The 16,013-nt window shown below is 42.1% G+C and overlaps 1 protein-coding gene across 3 annotated transcripts in view; it reads left to right on the top strand.

The window, feature by feature from the left end:
* LOC106610982 (golgin subfamily A member 4) overlaps positions 1-16,013 on the top strand; it is a 52,964-nt gene extending 36,951 nt beyond the window's left edge. For all 3 annotated transcript variants that reach the window (XM_045724820.1, XM_045724817.1, XM_045724821.1), the window contains exons 17-21: positions 526-615; positions 2,995-3,070; positions 10,102-10,199; positions 11,501-11,587; positions 15,106-16,013. In XM_045724820.1, the coding sequence (XP_045580776.1) occupies positions 526-615; positions 2,995-3,070; positions 10,102-10,199; positions 11,501-11,587; positions 15,106-15,120 (366 nt within the window). In that variant the 3' untranslated portion in view covers positions 15,121-16,013. The remainder of the gene's footprint in view (positions 1-525; positions 616-2,994; positions 3,071-10,101; positions 10,200-11,500; positions 11,588-15,105) is intronic.

Raw genomic sequence — 16,013 nt, 5'->3', positions numbered from 1 at the left:
TCAGGATCTCTCGAATCAGACTGGAATGTTCTCTTTTGGAAAACAGGAGTTTTAAAGAGGCAGTACACCTCTTCCATCCTCCATCCATACATGGGTTCAATTACTATTCAAAATTACTATCCAAAATCGTTCTAGCGGTTCCATTGCACCAGGCATGCTCCATTAAGCCCAGATAAAATATCTGAATATTATCTGACCCCAGGTCTGGAACACACCTCTTCCATCCCTGTTCCCAATTAACCCCCTCAGAGATATTGTCTGCGTCCTAAATAGCACTCTATTTACTATAAGTATTGCACTATATGTCCATGATTTACTCACATGATTATCCTAGTTAAGTCACATGTATTTTATTGATACATTGTCCAGGTGAATCCCATTGAGATTGGAATATCTTTTCAAGGGAGCTCTGAAACCATTCAAAAACCTTTTCCCCATTCATTTAGGAGGAAGGTCTAAAACAAGACCTAAATGTCTGTATTGATTTGTTACTCATGTGTTTTATTGATGATTGTGTTGTTTCAGATGGGTGTGGAGGAGCTGCAGGCCCAGCTAGCTGAGAAGACCACCCTGCTGAGTGAGGCCAGGCTGAAGGAACAGCACTTTGTCGACAGGGTGAGTGTCAAGGGGTGATCACAGTACGATACCAAGCCGAACCATACTCTGCTGGCTTGAAGTGTTCTTTTCACATTGACCTTTCCATTGTGGTTCCAGCAATTGTGGCGGTATTATCAGGTTAGCCCAGTACAGCTTGGTTCATTAGTGGCGGTGTTATCAGGTTAGCCCAGTACAGCTTGGTTCATTAGTGGCGGTGTTATCAGGTTAGCCCAGTACAGCTTGGTTCAGTAGTGGCGGTGTTATCAGGTTAGCCCAGTACAGCTTGGTTCAGTAGTAGGAAAAGGGCATCAGTTGGTCATGGTTTGTCTTTCTTCACAGTACATCCCTCATTCCGCACCACTGTATTCCTCTCTTCCTTCCAGAACTGTTTCACCCTCCAGCCATCCTTAATGACTGCTGGTCTCTTTCTAGATTAACTTAATTACATAGAACATTGTTTACTCTCGCTGTAACCTTAGAAGCAATTACCCTGCTCCTTCCCACACACACACTTTCTCTCACACACTTTCTCTCACACACGTTGTCGACAGATCGTTCTCACTCACTAACCCCTGGATGACCATACAGTAAGGGGAAAAAAGTATTTGATCCCCTGCTGATTTTGTACGTTTGCCCACTGACAAAGAAATGATCAGTCTATAATTTTAATGGTAGGTTTATTTGAACAGTGAGAGACAGAATAACAACAAAAAAATCCAGAAAAACGCATGTCAAAAATGTTATAAATTGACTTGCATTTTAATGAGGGAAATAAGTATTTGACCCCCTCTCAATCAGAAAGATTTCTGGCTCCCAGGTGTCTTTTATACAGGTAATGAGCTGAGATTAGAAGAACACTCTTAAAAGGAGTGCTCCTAATCTCAGCTTGATTCCTGTATAACAGACACCTGTCCACAGAAGCAATCAATCAATCAGATTCCAAACTCTCCACCATGGCCAAGACCAAAGAGCTCTCCAAGAATGTCAGGGACAAGATTGTAGACCTACACAACGCTGGTATGGGCTACAAGACCATCGCCAAGCAGCTTGGTGAGAAGGTGACAACAGTTGGTGCGATTATTCGCAAATGGAAGAAACACAAAAGAACTGTCAATCTCCCTCGGCCTGGGGCTCCATGCAAGATCTCACCTCGTGGAGTTGCAATGATCATGAGAACGGTGAGGAATCAGCCCAGAACTACACGGGAGGATCTTGTCAATGATCTCAAGGCAGCTGGGACCATAGTCACCAAGAAAACAATTGGTAACACATTACGCCGTAAAGGACTGAAATCCTGCAGCACCCGCAAGGTCCCCCTGCTCAAGAAAGCACATGTACATGCCCGTCTGAAGTTTTCCAATGAACATCTGAATGATTCAGAGGACAACTGGTCAGATGAGACCAAAATGGAGCTCTTTGGCATCAACTCAACTCGCCGTGTTTGGAGGAGGAGGAATGCTGCCTATGACCCCAAGAACACCATCCCCACCGTCAAACATGGAGGTGGAAACATTATGCTTTGGGGGTGTTTTTCTGCTAAGGGGACAGGACAACTTCACCGCATCAAAGAGACGATGGACGGGGCCATGTACTGTCAAATCTTGGGTGAGAACCTCCTTCCCTCAGCCAGGGCATTGAAAATGGGTCGTGGATGGGTATTCCAGCATGACAATGACCCAAAACACACGGCCAAGGCAACAAAGGAGTGGCTCAAGAAGAAGCACATTAAGGTCCTGGAGTGGCCTAGCCAGTCTCCAGACCTTAATCCCATAGAAAATCTGTGGAGGGAGCTGAAGGTTCGAGTTGCCAAACATCAGCCTCAAAACCTTAATGACTTGGAGAAGATCTGCAAAGAGGAGTGGGACAAAATCCCTCCTGAGATGTGTGCAAACCTGGTGGCCAACTACAAGAAACGTCTGACCTGTGTGATTGCCAACAAGGATTTTGCCACTAAGTCATGTTTTGCAGAGGGGTCAAATACTTATTTCCCTCATCAAAATGCAAATCAATTTTATAACATTTTTGACATGTGTTTTTCTGGATTTTTTTGTTGTTATTCTGTCTCTCACTGTTCAAATAAACCTACCATTAAAATTATAGACTGATCATTTTGATCGTTTGCCCACTTTGTCATTGGGCAAACGTACAAAATCAGCAGGGGATCAAATACTTTTTTCCCTCACTGTAGCAGGCCAGTATTCATCTCCCACAGACTGTCAGTACTGGTCATTTTAAAGGAACAGAACCACTTGAATAAAAATGGTAACACTTTCTAAGCCTGTATGTATAACACATCAAAGTTATTTTAAGCATGTTAACACAATTAGTGTTACCAGAAAAGGAATGCCTTTACTGATTCAGTGCTTTTTTAGTCTTCTACTGTTCTCTCTCTCCTAGATCCATTCACTAGAGGACAAGATGAAATTAGTCCACAAGAATTCAGTGGTGACTCATCTGGGGACCACGTTCAAAGGTAATGTGAACATCTATATTAAACATCTATACTACTTTAAATATAAACATACATTCAAAGGGTAACGTTAACATCTATACAAGGTAACGTTAACATCTTACAGGGGAAGTTTTCTGAAAAATATAAACTTTTCAATCGTCTTCTTAGCTCAGAAGGACCATGGAAAATGAGTCAGAATATTCTGTCAACCATTTAGTGTGATAGGACATTGCTGCTGTTAGTTCAACATCACTAAGATGAAGCCCCCACAGTAGTGTGATAGTTCAACATCACTAAGATGTAGCCCCACAGTTGTGTGATAGGACATTGCTGCTGTTAGTTCAACATCACTAAGATGAAGCCCCCACAGTAGTGTGATAGTTCAACATCACTAAGATGAAGCCCCCACAGTAGTGTCTCAATCATATCAATCTCAACCCTATTATGAATGATATCTTCTCTGTATGGAGGACAGGGTAGAGGGGGAGGGCTGTCAAACTAAATTCTAGCCTCTTATGGACTTTCCCTGCTGGCATAATAAAGAGAATCGTCTGTCGGATGGGAAAGGGGGGTGAGGAGGTAGGGGTGAAAATTCATCCCAGGACATAATGTCTTTTCCAGGCTGCAGTCTTGTTTCCCATGTGAAAACCTCTAACGCAGCACACTGCACCCCTGGCCTTTCCCCTGGCCTGAAGTTACACTACTCTTTTTCTAACACTCTCCAACCCAAGACTTTAGTAGTCCACTCTTTTTGGCCTCGGTGTCTGAACAACCCTCTGGGCGTCTGAACAACCCTCTGGGCGTCTGAACAACCCTCTGGGCGTCTGAACAACCCTCTGGGCGTCTGAACAACCCTCTGGGCGTCTGAACAACCCTCTCAGCCAGGTCACATCCTAACCTTTCCCCCTTATGAACCCTAACTACAATGTAAAAACAATTTAAACTGAGCCATGTTGGTTTAAAAAGCTGACTCTTACAAATGAAAAATTGATTACAAATACACCATGACAGCGCAACACAAGGGGTGGAACAGTGGCAATGGTACCCACAGGACAAACAGAATAATATTAGTCTGAGGAGAGATTAAATAGCATTAATACAACAAAAATTCAAACACTCCACTCTAGTTCATATTAGAGCTGGAACGATAAACTGAAAACGATCGATACCAACCAAGCTGACCATATGTCGAGGACATTTTATTGATTATAACAATAAGTTGCCTTTACTAGAGGAATGTGAAGTTTAACATTTAAGTCTGCTAATATGGACTATTGCTAACGGGACAATTGATAGCTACAACATTAGCAGCAGCAGCACAATAAAAAGTAACTGGTGCACATTGTTATCAACGTATCGTTCAATTGATGGTTATGGTGATAATTCTGTCAATTGATTGTGACATGGACTTTGGTCCATATCACCCAGCTGTACTCCATAGCTTGTCTACTCTAGCTGAAGAGAAGCCTGCTGGCCCAGTGATCTGACTCACACCACTGTTGACAGCCTCAGTATATATTAACATCTCAATGTGGCTTCTGCTGTCTTGACCACTGTGGACCTCTAATAACACTGCTGAGCTGAGCTGTACTCCACCATAGTGGTTGGAACTGTGCTACAAAGGACAATGTGAAAACATTTCCAAGCCAGCACAGATGGTGTTTAAACCACTGTATTGGCTCCTGGTCAAGAGGCCAATGAGTAGTGGTTCCAGGTAGAGGTGCTTTCTGCTGTGTTGTGTAGTGTGGGTCCTCACGCCCCAGTGTGAGTGTTACTCTACTGTGGGTTCATCTAAGCTACTCTTCCTGGGGTCCGGGGCCTGGAGGTCAGGAGGACATAAAGCCGAAAGGATTTATTAGCCAGGCCATTTCTCCACGCCTGATGATCAAAGACTAGTTTGGCCTCTACCGTCACCTCTTCCCTTTCTCTTTATCACCCCTTCATTTTCCCAGCTTTCCTAACCCAAACCCTTTTCCTTTCAACATCAAGCTGCTTTTCTCTGCTGGCACAGCCAGGGGCCTACAGTGTCATCGTCTATCTGATGAATGCACTAATGCAAGTCGCTCTGGATAAGAGCATCTGTTAAATGACTTAAATGTAAATGTCTATTCCAGAGAAATGGGAGGGTGTTTTTCAGTTGCAACCCCCTTCACTGGCCTGAACATCTCCATGGGATGGACTTTGATTTGTTTTGATGATTACATTTCTTGTCCTTCTAGAGGAACTTCTTTCCACAGCTACAAGTTACATACAAAATAAGAACAAGTCGCATAGAATCATAACAAGAAACAAACAACTAAGAATTAAACTCACAAGTCAGAAAATAGCAGACCTAAATGAAATAGAAAAGCAATAAGGTATAGACTACGTGGAGTTAATCCTTCACCCACGTCACACCTGACAGTGTTTCCCTTGAAGAGGATGGGGAAGTATTAACATGATTGCTATTTTGAAGTGTGACCGGTTGGGATTTCACACCGTGGTACTTGAGACAGAGTTATGTCTCCCTAGGTACAGGGATGATGGAGCAATACATCTGAATGGGCCTGTTTTGGAATTTTCTTGCAGTGTACAAGTGCTAATGTAGGGCCATGTGCCATTCTTTCTAGTTTTGGTCGTTTTTGTACTTGGTTTGAATCTACCCCTGTTCACTGCTGTCAGGGTTTCAATGTTCAGAACTGTTGCTAATTGAAACATAATGTCATGTCAGCTAAACAGTATTGCCGACAGAATCAGGGTGGAACATTAGATGATTCCGTGCCAAATTTAGAAGTGGCGTTTACATAGAGCCGATGAATGGAATACATGTTTAGAACTGAGAACTACACGTAACTGCCAACATAAAGGAAACACTTGAGTGAATGAGGGATACAAAGTAAAGTAAGCAAAAAAAGAAACGTCCTCTCACTGTCAACTGCGTTTATTTTCAGCAAACTTAACATGTGTAAATATTTGTATGAACGTAACAAGATTCAACAACCGACATAAACTGAACAAGTTCCACAGACGTGTGACTAACAGAAATGGAATAATGTGTCTCTGAACAAGGGGGGGGGCACCAGCTGCATTAAGTACTGCAGTGCATTTCCTCCTAATGGACTGCACCAGATTTGCCAGTTCTTGCTGTGAGATGTTACCCCACTCTTCCACCAAGGCACCTGCGAATGGCTCTAGCCCTCACCCTCCGTTCCAACAGGTCCCAAACATGCACAATGGGATTGAGATCCAGGCTCTTCGCTGGCCATGGCAGAACACTGACATTCCTGTCTTGCAGGAAATCACGCACAGAACGAGCATTATGGATGGTGGCATTGTCATGCTGGAGGGTCATGTCAGGATGAGCCTGCAGGAAGGTTACCACATGAGGGAGGAGGATGTCTTCCCTGTAATGCACAGCATTGAGATTGCCTGCAATGACAACAAGCTCAGTCCGATGATGCTGTGACACACCGCCCCAGACCATGACGGACCCTCCACCTCCAAATCGATTCCGTTCCAGAGTACAGGCCTCAGTGTAACGCTCATTCCTTCGATGATAAACGCGAATCCGACCATCACCCTTGGTGAGACAAAACCGTGACTCATCAGTGAAGAGCACTTTTTGCCAGTCCTGTCTGGTCCAGCGACGTTGTTGTCGGTGACATCTGGTGAAGACCTGCCTTACAACAGGCCTACAAGCCCTCAGTCCAGCCTCTCTCAGCATATTGCGGACAGTCTGAGCACTGATGGAGGGATTGTGCGTTCCTGGTGTAACTCGGGCAGTTCTTGTTGCCATCTTGTACCTGTCCCGCAGGTGTGATGTTCGGATCCTGTGCAGGTGTCGTTACAGGTGGTCTGCCACTGCGAGGACGATCAGCTGTCCGTCCTGTCTCCGTAGCGCTGTCTTAGGCGTCTCACAGTACAGACATTGCAATTTATTGCCCTGGCCACATCTGCAGTCCTCATGCCTCTTTGCAGCATGCCTAAGGCACATTCACGCAGATAAGCAGGGACCATGGGCATCTTTCTTTTGGTGTTTTTCAGAGTCAGTAGAAAGGCCTCTTAAGTGTCCTAAGTTTTCATAACTGTGACCTTTAACTGCCCACTGTCTGTAAGCTGTTAGTGTCTTAACAACCATTCCACAAGTGCCTGTTCATGAATTGTTTATGGTTCATTGAACAAGCATGGGAAACTGTGTTTTAAACCCTTTACAATGAAGATACTGTGAAGTTATTCAGATTTTTTTTAATTATCTTTGAAAGTCAGGGTCCTGAAAGAGGGCCGTTTTCTTTTTTGCTGAGTTTATATTGAAAGCAGTTGCTTACACACAGGTTTGGTTCCTGTGTTAATTATGCAATTAACATCCCATCATGCTTAGGTTCATGTATAAAAATGCTGGTCAGGTCAATGCCCCCATCCACAGGGCACGAGTGGTCACTGAGTGGTTTGATGAGCAAGAAAATGATGTAAACCATATACCATGGCCATCTGTCACCAGATCTCAACCCAATTGAACACTTATGAGATTCTGGAGCGGCGGCGAGGACAGCGTTCACCACCACCATCAACCACATTATGGAATTTCTCTTGGAAGAATGGTGTCGCATCCCTCCAATAGAGTTCCAGACACTTGTAGAATCTTTGCCACGGTGCATTGAAGCTGTTCTGGCTCGTAGTGGCCCTATTAAGACACTTGATGTTGGTGTTTCCTTTATTTTGACAGTTACCTGTACATCGCAATGTAAATTGTTGTGTGTGTGCGTGTATCTACAGTTGACATACACTTAGGTTGAAGTCATTAACTTGTTTTTCAACCACTCCACAAATGTATTGTTAACAATCTATAGTTATGCAAGTCGTTTAGGACATCTACTTTGTGCATGACACGAGTAATTTTTCCAACAATTATTTACAGACAGATTACTTAACTTATAATTCACTGTATCACAATTCCAGTGGGTCAGAAGTTTACATACACTAAGTTGACTGTGCCATAAAACAGCTTGGAAAATTCCAGAAAAAATTATGTCATGACTTTAGAAGCTTCTGATAGGCTAATTGACATAATTTGAGTCAATTGGAGGTGTACCTGTGGATGTATTTCAAGACCTACCTTCAAACTCAGTGCATCTTTGCTTGACATCATGGGAAAATCAAAATAAATCAGCAAGACCTCAGAAAAAAATTGTAGACCTCCACAACTCTGGTTCATCCTTGGGAGCAATTTCCAAACGCCTGAAGGTACCACGTTCATCTGTACAAACAATAGTACGCAAGTATAAACACCATGGGACCACGCAGCCGTCATACCACTCAGGAAGGAGATGCGTTCTGTCTCCTAGAGATTAATGTAATTTGGTGCGAAAAGTTTAAATCAATCCCAGAACAACAGCAAAGGACCTTTTTAAGATGCTGTAGGAAACAGGTACAAAAGTATCTATATCCACAGTAAAACAAGTCCTATATCGACATAACCTGAAAGGCCGCTCAGCAAGGAAGAAGCCACCGCTACAAAACCGCCATAAAAAAAAATCCAGACTACAGTTTGCAACTGCACATGGGGACAAAGATTGTACTTTTTGGAAAAATGTCCTCTGGTCTGATGAAACAAAAATAGAACTGTTTGGCCATATTGACCATCGTTATGTTTGGAGGAAAAGGGGGGAGGCTTGCAAGCCGAAGAACACCATCCCAACCGTGAAGCACGGGGGTGGCAGCATCATGTTGTGGGGGTGCTTTGCTGCAGGAGGGACTGGTGAACTTCACAAAATAGATTGCCTCATGAGGAAGGACAATTATGTGGATATATGGAAGCAACATCTCAAGACATCAGTCAGGAAGTTAAAGCTTGGTTGCAAATGGGTCTTTCAAATGGACAGTGATCCCAAGCATACTTCCAAAGTTGTGACAAAATGGCTTAAGGACAACAAAGTCAAGGTATTGGAGTGGCCATCGCAAAGCCCCGACCTCAATCCTATAGAAAATTTGTGGGCAGAACTGAAAAAGCGTATGCGAGCAAGGAGGTCTACAAACCTGACTCAGTTACACCAGCTCTGTCAGGAGGAATGGACCAAAATTCACCCAACTTATTGTGGGAAGCTTGTGGAAGGCTACGTTTGACCCAAGTTGAACAATTTAAATGCAGTGCTACCAAATAGTAATTGAGTGTATGTAAACTTCTGACCCACTGGGAATGTGATGAAAGAAATAAAAGCTGAAATAAATAATTCTCTCTACTATTATTCTGACATTTAACATTCTAAAAAATAAAGTGGTGATCCTAACTGACCTAAGACAGGGAATTTTTACTAGGATTAAATGTCAGGAATTGTGAAAAACTGAGTTTAAATGTAATTGGCTAAGGTGTATGTAAACCTCCGACTTCAACTTCAACACAGACACACCATGAGAGACACACCATTATATAGACACACACATCATTACATAGACACACCATTATATAGATACACATGCCATTTTTACTTATTTATATATACACACATATAATATTGTGTGTGTGTGTGTATATATTTATAATGGTGTGTGTGTGTGTGTATAATGACGTGTGTATTGGAATGGTGTGTGTGTGTGTATATAAATAAAAAATGGCATGTGTATCTATATAATGGTGTGTGTCTATATAATGGTGTGTGTGTGTGTGTGTGTCTATATAATGGTGTGTGTGTCTATATAATGGTGTGTGTGTGTGTGTTTGTCTATATAATGGTGTGTGTGTTTGTCTATATAATGGTGTGTGTGTTTGTCTATATAATGGTGTGTGTGTGTTTGTCTATATAATGGTGTGTGTGTTTGTCTATATAATGGTGTGTGTGTTTGTCTATATAATGGTGTGTGTATTGGTTGAATTCATTCAGATGTGCAATTGACTAGGTTTCCCATTTCCCCAGTATGGACAGTATATGAATAGAAAAGGTTATTAATGAGCTCTGAAGTTGAGAAATGAGCATCCAATACTTCTCCATCATAGATGTGAATTAGTCACATTGTCAAATGTCAGTATCTATCTGTTATGTTATCCTACATTAACCTGACCTTTGTTTTGTGTGTTCCAGATCCTGGCCATTACAGTGCTGAGTCCTTCTCAGAACTCACAGAGTTTGAGTACCTGAGGAAGGTCCTGTTTGAGTACATGATGGGGCGGGAAACTAAGGTCATTTAATCAATATGCACCTTTAGCATTCATTCTTAAAAGTCTAAGCCATTAGGCTGGGGTGGGGTGGGTCCTAAGCTGACATAAGGAATTGTTTTAAGATTATTATACTATGGATCATTTAGCAATTTGAGTTTGAATTATAGAACCCCTTACGGTTTCAAAAACATTTATATTAATGATTTGTTAAAATATAGATTTTGGTATTTAATACTACAGCTCAGAGAAACACATTAAACAACACATTCATAAATGGAAAAAAAGACAGCCAAAAAAGAACTGATAAGAAACAAGGTTTTGAAGTGTTTGTCCTATATCACTGAGAGATAAGAAAGCTCAGGATATATATATATATATATATATATATATATATATATATATATATATATATATATATACAATTTTTATTTATTATTATTATTATTATTATTAATTAATATTAATATTAATATTAATTATATATATATCATTTTTTTTTTTTTACATATTTTTAATACATATTTCCCTCATTAAAATGCAAATCAATTTATAGCATTTTTGACATGCGTTTTTCTGGATTTTTTTGTTGTTATTTTGTCTCTCACTGTTCAAATAAACCTACCATTAAAATTATAGACTGATCATTTCTTTGTCAGTGGGCAAACGTACAAAATCAGCAGGCGATCAAATACTTTTCCCCCTCACTGTATGCCCGGAGGCCTCTTGCCTAAACACTCCCAAGGTGTGTTCCCCTTCCCCCCTGAGATCTAATGAAACAGAATAATTTACCAATACTTTAAGTTACAAATTAAAGTCATATTGTCATACACATACCTCTGAAGGAGCGGCTACAAAATAATATCAACAAAAACTTCACTGACCAACAAAAGACTTAAAAAGAAGCTCTCTTCTGACTAACAAACACTGGCTTATATCAAGCTGGAGAAGGAGTTTGTAATTGAAGAGACGGCTGTATCCCCTGACGAGAGGGAGGGGGTCATAGCTCCAATCAGTGATGGGGCCGACCAATCAGGTGCTTTAGGAGTCCAGGAAGCCACTTCTTGAAATACGCATACAAACCCACAACAACACAACCTGGGGAACGTAAAACCATGCCATTGAGAGCACTGCCTCCAAAAATTCAGTTATGAAACTGTTATCAGTTTCCCAACATGTATCATTAACCTCCACAGCCCCACTTTAAAGTTTAAGGATTTTTCACTTGAAAAAAAAAGGTTAAAAAAAACAGCCTATTTGAATGTATCCTACTTTTCTTTGTCAGATGGCTAAGTAATTTCTGTGTTTTCTCTTCCCTCCCACAGACGATGGCTAAAGTCATAACCTCCATGCTCAAGTTCCCACCAGACCAAGCTCAGCAGGTTCTGGAGGAAGAGGATACAAAAGCATTTGTAAGCATCTGTTCTTCCTTGTTGTAAAGCTACTAACGATGAGCCATATGCAACCACACACAGACACTCTCACACACAGTCCATGCTTTGTCAGCAATTGCTTACAGACATTACCTTGGCCTATAGTGCATTCGGAAAGTATTCAGACCCCTTGACTTTTTCCACATTTTGTTCTGTTACAGCCTTATTATAAAATGTATTTAAATTGTTTTCATTACTCATCAATTTACACACAATACCCCATAATGACAAAGCAAAAACAGGTTTGTAGAATTTTTTTTTTTTTTACATTTTATAAAAATAAACTGAAATATCAAATTTACATATGTTTTCAGACCCTGTACTCAGTACTTTATTGAAGCACCTTTGGCAGCGATTACAGCGTCGAGTCTTCTTCGGTATGACGCTACAAGCTTAGCATACCTGAATGTGAGGATTTTCTCCCATTCTTCTCAAGCTCTGTCAGGTTGGATGGGGAGTGTTGCTGCACAGCTATTTTCAGGTCTCTCCAGAAATGTTCGATTGGGTTCAAGTCTGGGCCTAGCTGGGCCACTCAAGGACATTCAGAGACTTGTCCCAAAACCACTCATGCATTGTCTTGGCTGTGTGCTCAAGGTCGTTGTCCTGTTAGAAGGTGAACCTTCGCTCCAGTCTGAAGTCCTGAGCACTCTGGAGCAGGTTTTCATGAAGGATCTCTCTGTACTTTGCTCCGTTAATCTTTCCCTCGATCCTGACTAGGCTCCCAGTCCCTGCCACTGAAAATCATCCCCACAGCATGATGCTGCCATCACCATGCTTCACTGTAGGGATGGTGCCAGGTTTCCTCCTGACGTGACGCTTGGCATTCAGGCCAAAGAGTTCAATCTTGCTTTCATCAGACCAGAGAATCTTGTTTCTTATGGTCTGAGAGTCTTTAGGTGCATTTTGGCAAACTCCAAGCAGGCTGTCATGTGCCTTTTACTAAGGAGTGGCTTCTGTCTGGCCACTACCACAATGTCCTGATTGGTGGAGTGCTGCAGAGATGGTTGTCCTTCTGGAATGTTCTCCCATCTCCACAGAGGAACTTTGGAGCTCTGTCAGAGTGCCCATTGGGTTCTTGGTCACATGCCTGACCAAGGCCCTTCTCCCTCGATTGCTCAATTTGGCCGGGCATCCAGCTCTAGGAAGAGTCTTGCTGGTTACAAACTTCTTCCATTTAAGAATGATGAATGCTGCTGTGTTCTTGGGGACCTTCAATGCTGCAGAAATGTTTTGCTACCTTTCCCCAGATCTGTGACTCGACACAGTCCTGTCGCTGAGCTCTACGGACAATTCCTTCGGCCTTATGGCTTGGTTTTTGCTCCGACATGTACTGTCAACTGTGGGGCCTTATGGACAGGTGTGTGTCTTTCCAAATCATGTCCAATCAGTTGAATTTACCACAGGTGGATTCCAATCCAGTTGTAGAAACATCTCAAGGATAATCAATGGAAACAGGATGCACCTAAGCTCAATTTCGAGTCTCATAGAAAAGGGTCTGAATTCTTACATAAGGTATGTTTTTTTGTTTTTATTACATTTGCAAAACAAAATCTAAACTTGTTTTCGCTTTTGTCATTATGGGGTATTGTTTCTAGATTGATGAGGAAAAAATGTATTTCATCACTTTTAGAATAACGCTGTAATGTGGAAAAGGGAAGGGGTCTGAATACTTTCCAAATGCACTGTATATTGATAATCTCTTCCAGATCATCAGCATCTTAAACAATAACCATGTAGACCACTTTGTCCTGACTACAGTATCAGTTACAGCAATGGGAACGTGGAGGGGGAAGACATGTCTTGCCTCTTGTCTTTTACAGTATTGAGGCATATTGGTAAGCACCGTGTACAAGCATACAGTATATTAGATCTGGCTTTAGTTGAGTCAAAACAGTGTTTTAGGTCAGATGGGGGTTGATATTTGTGCTTCTGTTCTTTAAGCAATTTACAAGTCAAAGTAGTAAACTCAGCAAAAAAAGAAACGTCCTCTCACTGTCAACTGAGTTTATTTTCAGCAAACTTAACGTGTAAATATTTTTATGAACATAACAAGATTCAAATCTGAGACAAACTGAACAAGTTCCACAGACATATGACTAACAAATTGAATAATGTGTCCCTGAACAAAGGGGGGGGGGGTCAAAATCAAAAGTAACAGGTGTGGCTACCAGCTGCATTAAGTACTGCAGTGCATCTCCTCCTCATGGACTGCACCAGATTTGCCAGTTTTTGCTGTGAGATGTTACCCCCACTCTTCCACCAAGGCACCTGCAAGTTCCTGGACATTTCTGGGGGGAATGGCCCTAGCCCTCACCCTCCGATCCAACAAGTCGCAGACATGCTCACTGGGATTGAGATCCAAGCTCTTCGCTGGCCATGGCAGAACACTGACATTCCTGTCTTGCAGGAAATCACACACAGAACGAGCAGTATGGCTGGTGGCATTGTCATGCTGGAGGGTCATGTCAGGATGAGCCTGCAGGAAGGGTACCACATGAGGGAGGAGGATGTCTTCCCTGTAACGCACAGCATTGAGATTGCCTGCAATAACAACAGGCTCAGTCCGATGATGCTGGGACACATCACCCTAGACCATGACGGACCCCTCACCTCTAAATCGATCCCGCTCCAGAGTACAGGCCTCTAACGCTCATTCCTTCGACGATAAACGCGAATCCGACCATCACCCCTGGTGAGACAAAACCGCGACTCGTCAGAGAAGAACACTTTTTGCCAGTCCTGTCTGGTCCAGCGACGATGGATTTGTGCCCATAGGTGACATTGTTGCCGGTGATGTCTGGTGAGGACCTGCCTTACAACAGGCCTACAAGCCCTCAGTCCAGCCTCTCTCAGCCTATTGCGGACAGTCTGAGCAATGATGTAGGGATTGTGCGTTCCTGGTGTAACTCAGGCAGTTGTTGCCATCCTGTACCTGTCCTGCATGTGTGATGTTCGGATATACCGATCCTGTGCAGGTGTTGTTACACGTGGTCTGCCACTGTGAGGACGATCAGTTGTCCGTCCTGTCTCTCTGTAGCGCTGTTTTAGGCGTCTTACAGTACGGACATTGCAATTTATTGCCCTGGCCACATCTGCAGTCCTCATGCCTCCTTGCAGCATGCCTAAGGCACGTTCACGCAGATGAGCAGGAACCCTGGGCATTTTTCTTTTGGTGTTTTTCAGAGTCAGTAGAAAGGCCTCTTTAGTGTCCTAAGTTTTCATGACGTGACCTTTAATTGCCTACCATCTGTAAGCGGTTAGTGTCTTAACGACCGTTCCACAGGTGCATGTTCATTAATTGTTTATGGTTCAGTGAACAAGCATGGGAAACGGTGTTTAAACCCTTTACAATGAAGATCTGTGAAGTTATTTGGATTTTTACGAATTATCTTTGAAAGACAGGGTCCTTAAAGAGGGACGTTTCTTTTTTGCTGAGTTTATATTACTGTTTGTGCAGTTAATGTAATCCTGTATCGTTCTTCTCCCTATTGTTTCAGCCCTGGCTACGATGAGGGTCAGGTATCAAGATGATGCTGGTACTTTAAGGATGGAGATGGACTTAACGGCTGCTGAAGGACTGCAGACTGCTGCACCACTGTGGACTAGATCTAGCCCTTCTACTTTTCTTTCCTTTCTTTAGCTTGTGTGTGTGTGTGTGTGTGTGTGTGTGAGAAAGGCCTCTGTGTGTATGCATATGGTACGAGGGAAGTAGAAAATAGACCATGTAAGGATCATCATAGTTGCTATTTCTTCCAATCTAATTTCACACAATGAAATTACGGATTTTAAATAATGAATTATACAATTGTTTTCTTTTTTTGTCCAGGGTTAATTATATATCTATTTTACGGATGGCTTGTGCAATACGTTTTTGTTGATCATTGGGTTGATTGTGATTGTTTTTGAGTTGATTCTTTGGTTGTGTTTTTTTGGTTGAATGTTGTTTTTCAGTTGATCAATGGTTTTAGTTGTTTATCAGTAGAGTTTTGGTTGTATTTCTACTGTGTATCACTTCTTCCTTATGACTGTGATGGAATCGTAGAAATAGAATACCTAGACTATTTCTAGGGATTCTAAATATGAATCTACTTTCTAGTTATATGGATGAGATGACCCTTTGACTGTACCTTCCTGTCCCTTAGCTCTACCTTCCCGTCCCTTAGTTCTACCTTCCTGTCCCTGAACTGTCTCTTCCTGTCCCTGAACTGTACCACTTAAAGACACCCTGGCTTGTTGGTTTCCCACAGCTTTTCTACTTTATATTTTGTGGAGACAATAAAAGAACAACTCAACATAATGTAAAGTGTAAATACACAAAGTGACTCTGTACTATAGGGCACAATGAGACTGTTGGCTATGTTAATACATTTTGAGACGAGCTAATACAATTTTATTTACACAGATA

The sequence above is a fragment of the Salmo salar genome, chromosome ssa01 (assembly GCF_905237065.1).
Source record: "Salmo salar chromosome ssa01, Ssal_v3.1, whole genome shotgun sequence".
In the NCBI taxonomy this organism is placed as follows: Eukaryota; Metazoa; Chordata; class Actinopteri; order Salmoniformes; family Salmonidae; genus Salmo; species Salmo salar.
Note: the sequence above shows the minus strand (reverse complement) of the source record. Positions and strands in the feature narration are given on the sequence as shown.